This window comes from Copidosoma floridanum, unplaced genomic scaffold (genome assembly GCF_036245765.1).
Source record: "Copidosoma floridanum isolate Cflo_tuat_1 unplaced genomic scaffold, Cflo_Japanese_pri ptg000007l, whole genome shotgun sequence".
Lineage (NCBI taxonomy): Eukaryota > Metazoa > Arthropoda > Insecta > Hymenoptera > Encyrtidae > Copidosoma > Copidosoma floridanum.
In genome coordinates, this window is record NW_028321884.1 from 13,572,807 (window position 1) to 13,590,350 (window position 17,544).

At 35.8% G+C, this 17,544-nt stretch overlaps 1 protein-coding gene across 1 annotated transcript; it reads right to left on the reverse strand.

The window, feature by feature from the left end:
• Positions 1-5,343: 5,343 nt before the first annotated feature.
• LOC149375412 (uncharacterized) lies at positions 5,344-7,059 on the reverse strand. The gene is made up of 3 exons (XM_089589098.1): positions 6,855-7,059; positions 6,576-6,727; positions 5,344-6,452 (listed from the first exon to the last, which is right to left on the reverse strand). The coding sequence occupies exons 1-3, from the start codon at positions 6,869-6,871 to the stop codon at positions 5,344-5,346; spliced, it is 1,278 nt and encodes a 425-aa protein (XP_089445224.1). The 5' UTR covers positions 6,872-7,059.
• Between the last annotated feature and the right edge of the window lie 10,485 nt (positions 7,060-17,544).

The following is a 17,544-nucleotide window of genomic DNA, read 5'->3' on the forward strand; positions in this document are numbered from 1 at the left end:
TAGAGCGAGCTAACCTTCAAAATTCTTTTATTATTTCCTTCCCTTTGTCAGGTCCCTTTTGTATTCCAAGTAAAGTAGTCCAGACGAAGTGGCCCCATGTGGGGGGGGAGGGTAGTTTTAGCCAGTAGGTACACGGGTGAATCAGGGGGATTTTCTGGACATTACTCCTACTCCACCTCTTCGCATATTTAGAAAAAAAGACAAAAAAGCTCTTGAATGCTTGTTCATTGAGACACATATAAAATAATGGTAAACTTAACATAAATATTTTGTTAAAAATCATTCATCTATTGGGAGTATTCAAATAGCAATTTTCGATGTTTTACAATCAAATTGTGTCTTTCGATAACAATATTTAACATTCATACTTTACTAAAAATCATCCAAATCTGAAGTCGAGTTGCATAGAGATAACAATGTATACTATCCCTTACATTCAAAGAATATTGTAACCAATGCTCCGTGCACTGTAACAAAATCTCGAGTGGTCTCCAACCTGCACCGCACGGAAAGTACTAGAACTCTGGAATGATAAATCGCAACAGCAGATACAGCAAAGCTTTATGAGTCTCTTTCGAGTATTCCTAACGATTCTACGCAAGTTAACTTGTACATCCGTATTATACGTAAGAGGTAGACGAAATTAGGAATGAAAGTTGTAATCTCGAAGTCCGCCCACCTGTTAGTTTCAGGAATGGGTGTAGGTGTGTAATGACATGACAAGGCAAGAGGGCTGTAGAAAGTGGGGCTAACTTTCAGCTCCGTATAACTTATCCAATGAGCTCTGTTGGGGGTTGGAAGCTTTTACGTCTGGCACGGGAAGTTGACGAAAGCGAGCCTGAGTTTTCGTAAGGCTGTTACACCATATTGGTGCAGGAAATTGCGTGGTTATTTTTAAATTAGACCTTTGAAGGAAGTTGTGTAATAGTTTGCAAGTAGAAAATAAATAATGTCTTAGGTCTCATGTAATAATTTTTTAACAACACCGTTTGGTAAAGGCAACGAAGGTCTTTTTGTTAAACTATGGAATTAGATTCTAAGACAGAAAGCTCATTTGTCATGAGGTTTATATAAAATTTGCATGAAAATTTTCTAACATCTCTGTTAGAGATTGTGTAAGAAATTTGTGAATGATTTTTACATCAAATCATCTCATTTGAGCATAATCACATATAAAATCAGGAGAATGAGATTTCATCGGCATCAACACCTATAAGGTGAAAATAATAAGACGAGTAAGGAAGTTTGATTCCTTGGTAACTAGTACAAAGTGATATTTAGTAAACAGCTGTACAAACTAAAATTTTTCTTTTTCCAATAGGATACAAACAGTTTTACCGTGGACTATAAAATAAGGATCATTCGATAATAGTACCATTTATTTTATATCTATCATGGTATTATTACATCAAGAACGTCTGCTTCTAAAATCTATATATACTTCTCCATATTTTAGGGAAAAAATGATTTTTCATATTTTGTACTACATGAATTATTAATAATCAGTGGAAACTATTTTCAAAGCATCAATTCTCGAAACTTATGTATGTAAAATCAAAATAGACTAAAAACTTCAAAATAGATTTGCTTTCCTGGACTATCAATAAAAAACAAATATAAGTCCATCAATCCGAGTATGAATACCGTAGAGTTGTACGCCATAAATTCTCTGAAATCCAGAGTCCGATCAAAACCATATAAGGAAATACGTGACTTTCAGCACAACTTTCAGTCTATGCATACAAGAAGCTAAAGTGAAGCTCATTACGTTCCTTTTGGTGCTTCTCTTTAAGACCTACAGCAAATATTTTTCTACACTTGATTTGGGAGTGATGACGGTAGTCCATATGTGTGCTCTAGAACATACACGTTATCTCCTAGGATTGATCTAGAAAGGTCTAGGCCCTGCATAAGACGTTTTAACATAAAAAAAAAAAAAAAAAAAAAAAAACAGATTTAACATGGCATACCGTTGTTACATTAAGTGACACAAGGCCAACCGCAAAAGACAAAGACAAAGAACTATTTGTCAAAATTCTTTCAGTTTAAATTGAGTATGTGTATTTGCTTTATGCGGAAAACAGTACAAATTTTATTTAATCATGTTTTGAGTCTTTTGTCTAGACTGATAAATAATAATCAGCTGCACTATCTTTTAAAATTAAAAAGCATCCTTTGTAACAGAAAAATAAGATAATACAAACTGCGAAAATAGTACCTACAAACAAAACGATGATAATGTAATGTCAAACTGACCTTTTTACTTTTAGGGCATTGTAATAAAATACTTTATCAATGGCAGAATATTTAGTGTTCCAAGTTAACTATAACTTATGATTGCTTTTTACAACAGTTACCAAGCAAGTGTGCAATACGTACTCAACAAACTCTAGTTATCGTTCATTCCACAGTTCCTTTAGAGATGAAAGACGTCATATTAAAATATTGACATTCAATTTAACCGACTGTGCTTGTAATGGTTGATTAATATGTGGCTGGACTTACGAAATTGAAATTGTTAATACAATACTTTAAAAAATAATTCGTATGAGAAACACACCGAAATTTTCTTAGATTTCTTTATCACCTAGAAGAATTTGGGTAATTACGCTTACAAACTGATTATATGACCATTATGATACAACAAAATATCCGTAGAAAAAAGCAACTGTTAAAATTTTATCTCATACTTTAGTTTACTGAAGTAAAACTCGATGTAAATGTATAGGTCGTACTAATGTAACACAAAACGGCAAAACGATCATTGCTGTAAGAGAAAGGCTAGCAATGCTACATCACTATTACTAATTTTATAGCTGCCAACAATAGTTTGTAATACTTGAAGGTTAAGTAGCTACATTCCAACACTAGGCTTGGAATACTTACAAACAGTATGGGTATTAATGTTACTTAATACGGCAAGTGAACACTGATTAAAATTGATAACTGGTCCCCTTTAGCCCAATGCATGTATTAAAATGAATATAAATGGTGTATTCACCACACTTTACACTAATACGACGTGTGTGTGCAAGTGTTGGGTCCCCGTATATTTTTTTTAAATTGGCACAGATTGATTTTTTTGTGTGTTAAATTAAGTAAAGGTCCAAAAATAATCCATCAGAGATGTAATTTCTTCTGATGCGTTTTGATTAACGAAGTGTTAAACGTCACGATAAAATTTACCCTGGACTAAAGCCACACATAAACCTTTCAGTCCATTATGTCAGTCTCGCAATCATTGAAATCTTGACATTCACCAACAATTATAAGTATGAATAAATTTCTTTAAATAACTGATGAATGATTTTTAATACTTTACTTATCTTAGTGGGCAAATAACTAAGTCATTAAATTAATGATTATGAAACCTTACAGTAATGATTAATATTGTTAACTTGTATTGATAAACTATATACAATAAATCAGCTACGTACATTTTGAATTTCCCGCGGATAATCCAATACTACGTTTAGCACTGAAAAGTATGTAAAAGTAGTTTCATCTATAACTGCAAGATGGATAGCCTTTAAAAAATTTTAATTCACAAGTAAAAAAACAAACTTAAGGTTACAAAAGCTAAAAATCGCCGTCTAATGTTTGTCATTGGAGGGGACAGTAATCCCCTCCTATAGCAAATGATGACCATGAGGGACTATAATCGCGTGATTATTTGTCCTTCCTGGCAGTAGTATCATCTACTAGCCAGTAAACTCTCTGATGCTCGGAGCTGTGATGTGGTGCGGTGAATGCCCTCCAATGACCAATAGGTGTCCCTTAAGGTAAAGGGCCCATTTTTAAGACAACAAAAAAAAAATTTTCCCAACGAAATTAGGGCAACTGACGTCTTACAGCCACAATAATGCTGCTGTCATCATCTTCAAATAAGGTAAGCATCCCAATTTAACAAACACTTTTAAGGGCATGTTGCTTGATAATTAATATAACATTATTTTTTATGTCTAGATAAAAGAAGAAATTTTTTTAGATACATGTATGTATAAGAAATAAAAATCGACCATTACACTTCTAAAGATTTAGTAAGAATAAATAATATTTAATAAAAAAGAGACCAGATGAAGATGTCCATAGTTAACGAACACTGAGCTTTGACATTCTAGTAGTTCCAACGACGTGACTTAATTTAACGAACGCAAAAATTTATGATTTAATGCGTTTTATTTGTACATTTACAAAAATTACTTAACAAAAATTACTTTGGAGTTAAAATTACTTTAAGAAATAACAAAATTATTGTCCAAGCAAAAATTTTGGGTATAAATGAATGAATAAATTCATAACCTCAGATAAAAATGTTGAAGGTAGTAAATTTTAATAAATACGACAAGAACTTTTACCTACACGTCAGATGATAAATCTGATTCTGATGAAAAATATAATCAATATTTTCTCAATCCTATTAAAGGCTTTAGATTTGTAAATATGTCTCTTAAACAGCTAACTATGCCAGCCAATCCATATATCATCATCAATGATCACAGCTACATCAAGTATGAAATAAGATGTAGACTGTCGAAAGAGATGAATTTAATAGAAGTTGACTATGAATCTTTGGAAAAAATTGAGGAAGCTACTGGAGGTCAGACTGCAAACAGCACATGGCACAACTTGTTAAGGTATAGAATAACAGCCAGTAGGTTTTATAAGTGTTGCAAAGATTTAACTGATAAACAAGACACTACTCTAGCTAGATCAATCCTATATCCTGTCAAATTCACATAAAACAAACCATACATGGTAGTGTTCATAAAAAAACAGCTTCAGATTTATTTAAAAAAATTATGTTACAAAATAAACTACCAGTAGTTGAATGTGGGTTATATGTAATGAAAGAATATTCTTTTATTGGGGTTAGTCCTGATGGTCTGCTGGGAGAAACAACAGTGATTAATATAAAGTGTCCCTACTCAGCAAGGTACTAAGCTATTTCAGAGGATACAGTACCTTTTTTATATAAAACAGTTGCAAGATATTATTGTTGGAAAAAGAATCACCAGTACTACTGTTAGATACAAGAACAAATGATGGTAACAGGAAAATTGTTTTGTGATTTCTTAATTTATACCTTTAGAAGTTTGGATCGCATATCTATTCCCAGCAATGATAAATTCATTAAAATAATTCTACAAATGTTAATCAATTTTTACAATAAGTTTTTGGAGCTAGAAACTTTGAATGGATACATTTATAGAGGATATGGTACTATTTTCTAGCAAATTTATGAAATCTTCATACGTGTTACAATGTTTCTATTTTATTTAATTAGTTGATAAATAATAAAGGTTGATTAAGTACAAGTTGCATTTAAGCTAAAATATTTATTCAATTATTTTTGATAATACAAGTTTTAAAATAACACAACATGAAGCACACTTTTGTTATTTCTGTAGTGAAAGAAAGATATCTAGAATCAACTTTAGTGGACAAAATTTTATAAGTCTTCAACAAACCTATTATCCGCTCGATGTGAGCTCTGTAACGAGACAGTTTACGATTCCTTAATAGAACTTTAAGAGGCAAGTACCCTTTGCCTTTGGTAAAATGGGATGTGGCTACAGTAATATTGTAAGGAGCAAATATATCTTGTACGGAGAATCCACGGTCTGCCGTGATACCATCTTCTGGTTCACACTGTTGTTGAAGACTACTTATCTCAACAACTTGACGATCACTAGTAGAACCTTCGTAGCAGTCACTACAGTAGCATGGCAGTCCTCCAGGTGTGCTTCCCAACACTGTTTTAACAGTTGTGTCGTTATAATAACTAAAAGTAGCTTGCTCCTTTACGTCAATTTCAGTTCCGTTAATTATTACCTTTGTTACTGGAAAATCTTTTTCAAAGTTTTCAGGCATGTAATACTGAACTAACTGCTCACTTGACCAAACATTAGTTGTCGACCACTGACGTGCCATAAACTTTATCCACGATTTAAGAATATTTCCAACTGCATCCTTAGAAATATTGAAATATATACCAAGTTCCCTGTTAGTGCAATTTTTCTTTAGTTTCCATAGAGTCAAAAATAATTGATTTTCCTTGGATAATCCTCCATTTGAACGATTACTTCCATACTTTATGTGATTTTCTTCTCCACCTAGACTATCAAAAACAAGTTTGAATTTATTATAACATTCCAACCCAGTGAATTCTAGAATGACTGTCGGTTCATCTTTCAACTCTTCTATATCAAAGCGTGGTTTTCTTTTGACATTTTTATCAAATTTTGTTTCTACTGTCTCTTTTGCAGAATGGTCGTGTTTATTTGCCTTTTCTTTTCCACTATCACTTGGTAATGAACCTTTTTCCAACAGATCACCAAAGGAATGGAATTCTGAATTAGTTTCATTATTGACAAAATTTGAATTTTTACTCCAAGAAAACACTGACGGAACAACTCCTTGGCGTAATCGAATCCTTTGAGCTGAATTATCTAAAAAACAAAAAACTGATTACATTATTTTTTCGTCCAGTATCTGTCACATCAGATTTATTCATTGTTTATTATCTATCAAAAGTAGAGTGTACAAAAAATATTTAAAAAATCAAAATTCACCCAAACATGATGCATCGGTTAGATCAGTTCTTCGAAAGTGCTCTATGCATAATCCATTGTAATTTTTTGGTACGAAGTCTGGTCTTTTTATTGCTTGCAACCATTTGTTTCTCATCAACTGATCTTTCGGAAACTTAAACCAAATCGGATTACTGCAATCATTAACAGAACAACTCATTTTTGCGCTTCGTTAACTGTCAATCAGATGTAGTGCTTTTGTTACGATATAAAGTGCAACATAGTAGCAGAGATCACAGAATCTGTGACACAGGTACTTACACGTACAGACCACACATGCAAACTAAATGTATCTGTATATGTGAGCCGCCATTACCTCTTAGGTACGGTCACACCATCTGGTGGATGAGCTGTTGCGATATACCCTCATAAAAGCCTTTAAGGACTTAATACAGCCTTTACATAAACGCACTTTGCAAGAAGGTATTGATTAAAAAAAGGAAAAAAACACGCGCGCACGAATACACACACATACACACACTTATTTTTCTCTCTCTCTATCATAAATATATTTGTACAGGTAAAATTATAAGCCTTATATGACTATGCTGAGCAGCCTTCACTGAGTCGAGTCGATCATATACGTTATATAAACAATGACGTGACAGTCATCATTAAGTCTAAAGACGCTCCACACAATACCTATATATATCTTAGACGTCATGATGGCTCTTTTACAGCAGCGCTGCAGGCGGCAGAGCTTGAGGCCAAACATTCTCATCCAGTTCTCACTTATGCAGGCTAGTGCTGCGCTGTAAGTATACCGCGCACGGCGCTCTCTCACTCGTGCGCCGTCGGCTCTGCTCGTCGAGCACGATCGGATACATCGGCCTTGTAGTAGGTATACCTATGTATAGCGTGACGTAAAATTGGCTTTAAAATGAAAATTTTTACTCCCCACGTTGGAAAGTTGAGGCCCCTTATACGATGTTTTCACTTAAAAAAAAAACATTAAAAAAAAAAAAAATTGTTTCTCATACGCTTTGGCTACTAGATTAACCTGAACTCTGCATGAGAGAAATCTTTAGTCAACTTGTGTATTGCATGCTCTAACCATATTCCATTCAAAATCGTATTCAAGTTGCGATACGCAGATAGGGCTTAGGTTACAGTTAGGTTATTTAGGCCATCCGATCAGGTACGGGGCACGGCTATAGGGGAAACTGACTCAGCCAATCACTGAAGAGGAAAAAGTGACGCATGAGTAGTTTAATCTTCACTCTTTCTCTGTCTCTAACGCTGTTACGTTTCTACAGCTGGCCTTCATACTCTATTGTATGTTATCTATGTGCCAGCGAGCAAAGGCCAGAACAAGAGACAAACATCCGCCCAGATAGCGTTGCACCGACCAAGCACACAGCCACTGAATTCCCCAAAGAGCCTTTAGCACGATATAGTACTTCCCCTTGGCTAGGCTTCCTTTTACTCATTAAACGGACTAATGGCGAGAATCAGCGATTCGTTAGCTGCGTCCACTAATTTGCGGCTTGTTTGACGAATCTTGAGATGATTGTTAATTAATGCTTGGGAATGAGACGACGTCCTTTCCGGTACCGGATGATGAGACTAAGAGCGAACAGTGGCCTCAAAGAGCCTCGTGCGAAATTAAATCCACACTGTATGTGTATGTGTGGCAGCTACTGAAATTAGATAAATAGCCCCACGTGACGATGATGCATGCACTTTAGCTCCAAGTGTCTTCAACCGGCTTTCGGAAAACTAGGTGCTTTCCATTCCAAGTGGCTGGGGCTTGTTGATTTGATGTTTGTTGGGTTAAGGAGATCTTCTTTGGAGGTCTTTTAGCTCTACGGTAATAAGGCGTGCTTTTACCGGTAAGATTTTGCTTTAAGGATCCAAGAGCTAAGTATGTTGTTGCATGCTCTGCACGTGTCAACATGACACGGTTTACATTTTTTTGGTGCAGCTGAAGCACTGGCTTTTGAAGCTATACAAACAGTTGAATTTTGTAGTTTACGAGGGCCATGTGCATACAAATGGGTAACATTTGTAGGGACAAGGTCGTCTTGAAGTGGTTGAAAAGTTGTGGCTTAGGGGAATTTGGGGTAGTACGGGCACGGAAATTTTTAGATTATGTTTTATTTGAGTTAAACACCAATACAGTTTTTTAAAGCGGATACGCATAAATATTATAATGTTGTATTAGATTTATAAGTAAAGCAAAAAAAATCTTATAATATTAATAACATACTTACGTAATATCGGGTTGATGTGGGTTTCCTATTTTCACTTAATAGTAAAGAGCTTGGAGTGACATGGGTTTTCTATTTTGGCGTGGTACAGGTTCGGCATTTCTTTTTTTTTTTTAATATAATAACTAGAATGACTTTTCTTTTTATATTTTTAGCAGTGCATTGAAATGAATTGTAAAAGAATTTCTAGTTTTTGGAACTGTTTGACGTAAAAAATATTTTGCTAGGTTTTCCAACGCCAAGATTGCAATTTCGAACAATAGAGAGATATTAATTTTATTTGGGATGATACTCAAGAAGTTGAGTTTTTTAATTGAAAAAAGATTGCTTGAATACATCCATAGTCATTGTTAATGTAAAGGTACGTAGAGAAAGTAAACTGTACATGACTAAAAATCATCAACTATTATAAAAAAATCAATACTTGTATTTAAGTGTAACATGGCAAAACTTTGTTTATCACGTCAACAAATAATTTTTAACTGCCTTATGACAAATTTTGTAAGATTTAAATGAATAAACTATAACTCTCATATTCATCTTTCAACTCTTTCGAGTCTTTTACAACCAAAACCTTTTTTTTATTTTTAAACGACCAACAATTAGAGATTTTTTTTCAGATTACAAATAAGAACATACTTTTTGAAATCTAATTCTGCAATCATTTTTTATGTCTCTTTAATAAAGTAGAAGTAACGTTGATGACATAACTGCAAGAAAATAAAGGGTAACTTTTTGACCTATAAGTATGATGTGTTTCCTACAGTACATTAAAATCCATCCAGCATCTCAAGCAGACAAGAATCGATAAATTTTCTGGCTATGGAAAAAATAGCCTTCTGCTCCATTGTCATTTAGCAGCATTTCACCCTCGCCTATTTTCGTCGCTCTTACGAAAGGCTTAACTCTTGAACTAATTCCCACACTTATCTCACACTTTTGATCACTTGGTTTCTGAGAAAACTTTTTACCCCCTATGTTCCACCTGGAAAATGGTGTTAAAGAGCTCACCAATTTGTGGCCTGATGTTTTCCATAAAGGCAATTGCAACCCCATCTGCATGTGCTCATTTTGGCTGTTTGCTTTCTTTTCCTAACTTGTATATTCGTTAATTAACGTGTCGTGTGCTCACTGTAGTAAAAATTCGATTTCATAAAAATATCACAAAATTATTAGTAACTTTACTGCAAAAGTCCTCGTATTTCTTTACTTCGTGTAAAGTTTATGGAAATTTATTCTGTAAAACTATGTCATATATAATTATCATCATTTTCTAGTCAATCTGTACATAACCAGTAACAGTATTTACATATTGAGAAGTTTGTGTGACGTTTTTCATAAAAAACAGACCTAATTTTTATGTAAGCTTTTTGTCAAGGAGTTTTTTTATACAATCGTATTCATAGAAGGTCTTCTTTTCACTTTAAAAGGTGACTTTTTTTTTCATTTTCTGTGTAAATGTAACAGTATGTAGTTGACTTTATTAGTCTATTCAGAGGCTTTTTTTTGTGATGTTGTTCAGACATAATTGAAACACATTTGTTAAAAAAGAAAGGCACATTGACTGTGCTTTGTTAGAGTCTTTCGGTCAACCAAAACAGTTATTGTTTTTGTCTCTATTTTCAAGGAAGTTGTAACAGGCACGGAGAGTTTTTTGTTGTTTAAAAAATAGCGCTTCAAGCGAAATCAAAGTTTTTTTGAAAGTCGATGAATCTTAACCCAAATTGCTCGTTAGGTATGAAACTATTTGTATTACAGGAGTTTTTGATTTCGTCGTTAAAAAGTGCATTGAAAATCTTACGAATGATGGGCAGTAAACCGATAGTTCTGTAGTTTTTGCGGCACTTTGTTTTCTTCATACTGATTGGGGAATCACATTTATATTTCAATAAGCCGACATACTGAGTACAACCTGGCGCGGTTCAGTCAGTGTAAAGTATAGCACTTGTATGTGAATGAGCTTTGGACCGAGACCACGTAATGTATGAGGGATGCATCCTAAAAAAAAATTATAAATGTCTAGTTTAGTAGGTATTCAATTTTTTTGTTCCTAACTTGGAAAAAATCTTTGGCATGTGACGAATAATAAAGGAAAACAAATATTACGTATCAAAAATGTAGCAATTAATATATTTACATACATATGTAATATATTCTATATTCTATTCTAAATGCTATATTCTATTTTAAATGGTAAAACTACATGATTCTTTGTTACACGTAGAAAAAAAAATTTATACAACTCAATACGTACTCAGAAAGGTTTCGGATTGTAATCACATCGGTGAAGTGTTTAGCGAGGACCAAATCAGCTCTACCCCAGTGGAAAGCTTTATTTTTAGCTGACCCCGTTATCCTAGTAAAAAAACTAAACGCTGAAAGTGTTTAAATAAAATAAATAAAAAATTCTTTTTGGTAAATAAACATAAAAAAAACGTACTACCTCGATTTGCCATTTCATGCGCACTTGTTAAAATTAGCAATGTAAAGCAAACAAGACAAATTGCGTAAACAAATTAACGATAACTCATTATAAAAATCCCATCTAACTTGTTGCCGAAGCAATCAACGCAAAAGCATAGACAAGGCGCGATAATCAATCACTGAGCAACGGCAGCAAAGTCTCCGAATCGAAAGGTGCATTAACTTCCGATGGAGTCGACTCGCTGGAACAGAAACGCGCCTGGGTAAATAAGATCCAGCGGCGCAGATCTTCATGCTTTGCGTGCACTGGGGAGGGCTGATACAGATGGATCCCTCGCGTGACGGTGTTGGGCTTTTCCTGGAATCTAATTAACAAGTTGGATTGGATCGCCCTGAAGCGGAAGAGGAAATCGCGACGCTACGAAAATGCTGCTATTTTTTTCTCTTCTTTTTTTTTTATTCGCCACCCTGACGATATCTCTCGACAAATTTTGCAACTTCCCTCGTGGCAAACATTTTTTTTAAATTACACGTCCTTGGAACTCATTGCACGCCCAGAGTTATCGTTAAAGAAGATCGACTGAGGGCCAACACTTCACACGCTTCGTTTTTAATCGTTTTGAGAATTCCTCCACCTCGCAGTACACCTCTGTTCCCCCCAACTTGCACGTGTTTTTTTTTTTTTCATCTTCGACTCGTCGGCGGACCAGGGAGCTTTTTCATTATTGAGACGGACCTGAAGGCAGGGCTTTTGAAAACATGTGGCCGATCGCGATGGGACCTCGAGGAATCCCCGAGATCCAGGTAACCCGGACGGAGATAGAGCCGACGTCCTGTTTTGTATATTATCGCGATCGAGCGTCGAACGAGTCAGCCAGAAATGCACGTATTACGCGTACTCGGATTATAAATTGCTAACGTATAGGCTGGCTTAAATGCTTTTACTTACGAAAAGACTTGCTCGATGCTGGGCTTTTATTGTTGGGATACCGTGTCGCGAGAAAATTTTTTTTTTCCGTTTTTTCTTCGTAGAATATGATTTTTAATGTTAAGTGTGTCTATGGTTATCTCGAAAGTATGACAATTATATTTTATTCATATCAAAAATGTAGAAATACGAAAGGATACAAAATATGAGATTAAATCTTTGTGTAAATGTAACGTAACAGTCGTTGAAACGTTACTTTTTTAAGGCAACAATTTCCTACAGGATACCTGAAAAACTCCTATGTGCGTGGGTCCTACAGAAGGTTTTTGATTATAGTTGAAAACACGGCCACACACGTGTTAGTAATTCTAAGTAATACTTTTTTTGTGTTGACACAAAACAATGGGTTTCAAGTAAATTTAAAAATTTTATAAACAACATTTTGTAAGACTGTTATTAAATTTCATTTAGAGTATTTCAACTCTCCTGTTAAGGCGTTGTTATAAAGGCAGTATGATAGAAAATAGGTGATACTTCTACCTCTACCGAACATAATCATACCGTTTTTTGTGTTGAAAATTTTCTACGTAACACACACAGAAAAAGTACGTAATCATAGTTCTCGCAAAATATTCCGCCATAAATCTTTGACAAATTCTTACAAGATTTCCCACGAGTATCCGTAAAGGGCATAACTAAAGACTCATTGATTTGTTACAAAATATAGAGAATCTTCATCAATAGCTGAGCCCCATTAGAAGTAACTGTAAAAATCTAAAAATATCCGTATAGTTCTGAAAAAACCATTTTCAAAGCTAATATGCTGTCGAAACAATACAATCATACCACACAGCAGTCCTACATGGGCCAATTCAAATTTTCTCGATGTCCCTTCGTTTAGCGCTTTCATCTCCACGGGAGTGCCAGACAACCAAGGAAACCCAGCTTCCAGCCGGCTTCGAGCAGTAGCCGCGGTTATAGACATTATTTACGAGGCCCCAAATCACATTACGGCCACTACGTGTCGCTGGCTATAATAGAGGTATACGACCGGTCCGAAGAAGACGAAGGTTGTAGGCGATACTGCCCGGAGAAGCTGGTGGGATGAAAACCAATTTTCGCCGGACCCCGCGCATAAATCAGATCTTGTTACAGACGGCTGGGCCGAGAACTCGCGACGACCGAAATCGACACTCCCCCCCGACCGTGTACACTCAATACTTCTGACTCGAATGGGGTTTTAAACAAAGTTGCCGTGCAGATGATGAAGAGGGCGATGGCGAGGGATCAATATTTATTAGACGCTTTTCTAATGAAACATTTTAAATTCATTGGATGTGCCTTCGCTGAATGCAGACTTCACTGTCTGCGTCATTTGTATGTGCAGTATATGATGCTTTGTGGTATTCTACATGTATCATTTATACGTACATTCGAGTGTCCTTTACTTGAAAATGAAATGTAGCCAAAACTGTCAGAGATGGAAAATTTGTACTGACTCAATTATCGTCACATAAGACTATAAGTATAGTCTAGCACATCTCACTAATTAATTTTAATAAACCAATTTATTAGGAAGATGCCCTTCGAAGCCTCGATAATACTTCAAAAGTTTTGACGAGATTTGTAAGGACTTTAAAAAATTTTAAATGACTTTAGAAGACTTCAAAGGACTTTAAAAAATATGGACAGACTTCAAATGACTTAGAAAAACTTTGAAAGGCTTAAAAAGACTTCAGAAGTCATTTGATGACTTAAATCCAAAGACTTGTGGAATTTTTTTCCATGATATAGAGAGTACGCAGTCTCTCGTTTGCAACGTACCTATACGTCCCGGCACAGCCAATGAGTTCACGTGAATCAAAACTTGATGCTCATACCACACCTTAGAGATTATATTAACGCAATACTGGACATGTGCAACAATGAGTTTGTGCACGCAAGGCTTTAACTGTTTTAAAAGCACCTACAACAAATCAGTGCTCGGCACTGCTAATTGGTAGCGATGCCTATATATCCGTTCGCAAGGGGCACTGAAGATCGGATTAGAAGCCACTTGGATTGCGGATCAAACGCAATCAGCGGATGGAGAGGGCCTCTGCGCTGCCCCTGAACTTCCTACATCCGGTGATGTACACATGACCCTTGAGAGTGGCTGATTAGATCAATAGGAGCGCATTACAGTCGGACGATTTTCATTTGCTTCAATGGCATTATTGTTGTTGAATTAACGTTTGACATTCTCATGTGTGGTATAGTTTTATCTATTATTAATTTTTCAATGAGTTAGGGCTGTATCTAAGTATTATCAGTAACCTGCTAGTTCTTTTCATCTACCTCATAATCCTTTTAGAGTCAAGAATGCAGGTTTCTGTCACCCAGAGAAAGATTATCCAAGTTTTACATTTGTCAGAGGATTGCTGGCTATGAAACTTGATGAGACTTGAGTAAGACTTGATGACAAGAATACGTAATTCTACCACATATTAAATCAAGAGTTGGATACTGAATGTTTAATGTCCATTCATATCAAACAGCTACTTTGTTCAAATAACCAAAACGTTTCAACTAACGATTTCCTTGACAATTTTTTCACACAACCAGTAATTTTACAACTCGTAGGTATCAAATATCCCTATTACTCTGAAGAAATTTATTAAATCGCCAACATCGTCACACTGTTTTTTTCTCTCAGCATCCAAGCACCATCAAAGCAAAGGCGAAGATCGATGCAAGTAAAAAATAACCAGCCAACCGCAAAAAAAGGGGGGTTGGGAGATGGAGAAGCTTTGAAACACCGATAAGCAGAGAGGAATAAGAGGGAAGACGAGAGTTTGCAGAAAGCCAGGCTAGTACGAGCAGAGGGTGGCAAAGATGTAGAAGTAATTCAACCTTGGACGTGTATCGCGAGCCACTTTCTTACAGAACCGATGTATCGACAGCGGAGAGGAAAGGAGACGACTAATACCCGGAGCAACGTACAGCCTATCTCTCTCTCTCTCTCTGGCAGCTTCCGTTTTCTGTATCGCCATCGCGATGGGATAATCCGTTTCGGGAGTTCATTTTCGGAGAAATAAAGACGATCTGCCGAGGATCTCACAGGTAATCGGCTTACAGCGCACCCGAGTTTGTACATGTTGCATGTGTGGTAGAGCAGCCGCTACTATGCAGGTAGCCAGTGCACACGCTCAGCCTGCAGGGATAGTATACGCGTACAGGCTTGCTTATAGCTGGAACATAAATTTATTTTTCTTTTCATGTTATTATTAACACGCTTAATTAATCGATCAACCGAATCAAGGCTGGCGTTCAGCCCTTTAGGCGTTTTAATAACTCATCTTCTATCAACTTTCTACTTCCTTGTTTATTTATATGCTCCTTGCAATAAAATAATTTTTTTGCGAGTGGGGACTCCATTTTTCTCTTTTAGAATAAACGAATTCAAAAGAATCTGGTCAATCATTTTTTTTATTCCAAGTTTTACGATTGACTTATTATAAGGATTTTTTTAGATCTCCGATAGTGAACTTCGAGTTCCATGCTTTCATCATCTGATTCCAAAACAACTTCACAATGACCTAGTCAAGATAATCCTATCATGTTGGAAAACGCAAACAAAACCTGTCTAGTCCCTAAACATGTCTTCAAAGTTGGTTTCCAAATATCTTCTAACTGCATGAGATTAATCATCAAAACTTCATCCTTATTATTTTTCGTTTAGTTTCCGTTGATCAGATATAAATTTTTAGATTGTCCAAAACTATGAAAAAGTATCTTTATCATTATACAATGCAAAGTTCTTCAATTTTCCAGCATTCAGAACGCAATCCATAGACGATTAACAGACTAGATAGCTCCAATGCGCTCAAACCGGAACTTTCTCTCTCAATGACCATGCCCATGTACTCGCTTGTTTGTCATCTCATTCACAAACAAGAGTATACGCGTTTGGTTTCCAAATACAACGGATGGTCTACTTGACCTACGGTATAACAGGAAAGGGAAGCGCAGTACTGACTGACGCTCCGCAAGCTCCCTTGACCACAAGCTCTTGCACTGCAAATGCACAGCGTATGGTTATAAGCTCGCACGATCCACTTGGCAGCTTTGTTAGTATCATGTGGCTGCCTGTGTAATTGTTATATCGGTGAAGGCAAAAGAAAAACTAAGTTTTTGTCTCCTTTTAATGGAGCTCTTTTTCATAATTATTATTAGAATAAGTCTCGAAAATAACCACAATTTATGGTGTATCAAAAAACAAAATAATCCTTTAACCACAAAATCAGCTGTCAAAGAAGACCTTATACGCATGAGCAGTCACTACTCACGCGATAGTATCGAGGATATAATACACAACGTACCATACCATTCGCTTTTGTACACTGTAAAAGAAAAACGTCCGAAATTGAGTCCTTTGTTATACCATCTGTGGGAAAAGGACGCGAAATATCCTTATTATTATTATAATCCTTTGGTCAATAATGTCGAGTTGCCACTACATTTATGTAGTGAACATCTGTTTGCTCAATCGACTGGAATACTTTGCTTTCGGATCCAAGAGACTGACAAGAGTAGCTTTGTTTCATTAAAGTGTTTATGTAACGGTAATGTGATTAAAGTCATTTCATGGTTAATATTCTTTTAGCACCTGGTAAAGTGGGCTTGTAGAGCAAGTATTTGAATTATTCAATGCTATCAAGTAAATCAGATATTTTTGCACTGAATAGCGTTTTTTGAAATCTTATATCTCATTTCAATAACTAATTATGGTTGAATTAGAATATTTTTTTCTTTTCATTTTTCGTAAGCTTTTATTTAAATTTATTTTGAAAAACGACGCTGCACAACTAGCCCTAAAAGCACCTATACATTTCCCGAAAAAAGCCGGCGAGATTGGCTTTGGATTCCAAATCAAAATAATCCTTAGTTTTTCCGCGAAAAAAACGTAGCCACCACATTCCAATTAAAACAAATACTCACACACACAGTTTAATTGAAACACCAATCTATCGCTTCGGAGATTATCGCGCGTTAGCTGCTAATAAAACGAACGAAACAACAATCATCAAGAGTAAAACAAAAACAGCAGAAACTTTTAACGACTCAGTACGCAGATTAACTTTGTATCCAAATAATCCCGCTCGTCAATTAGCAGTTCTCCCGCTTCCCTGCGCTAAAGGCCACTTTTGCCCCGCGACCAACGAGCCCCGCACATCTCTATTATTTACATTTTTACTCAGAGTCCCCTGCCATACGCACACGTGTGGTAAAAGAGCTTACGCTTTATCGCTCGATAATTAGTGGCGTCCCGAAAATCCCGAGCGCTACTCCACCCCAGAGGAAAACAAAAAAAATCACCGTCCAAACTAACGGAGAAAAAAATCGCCAG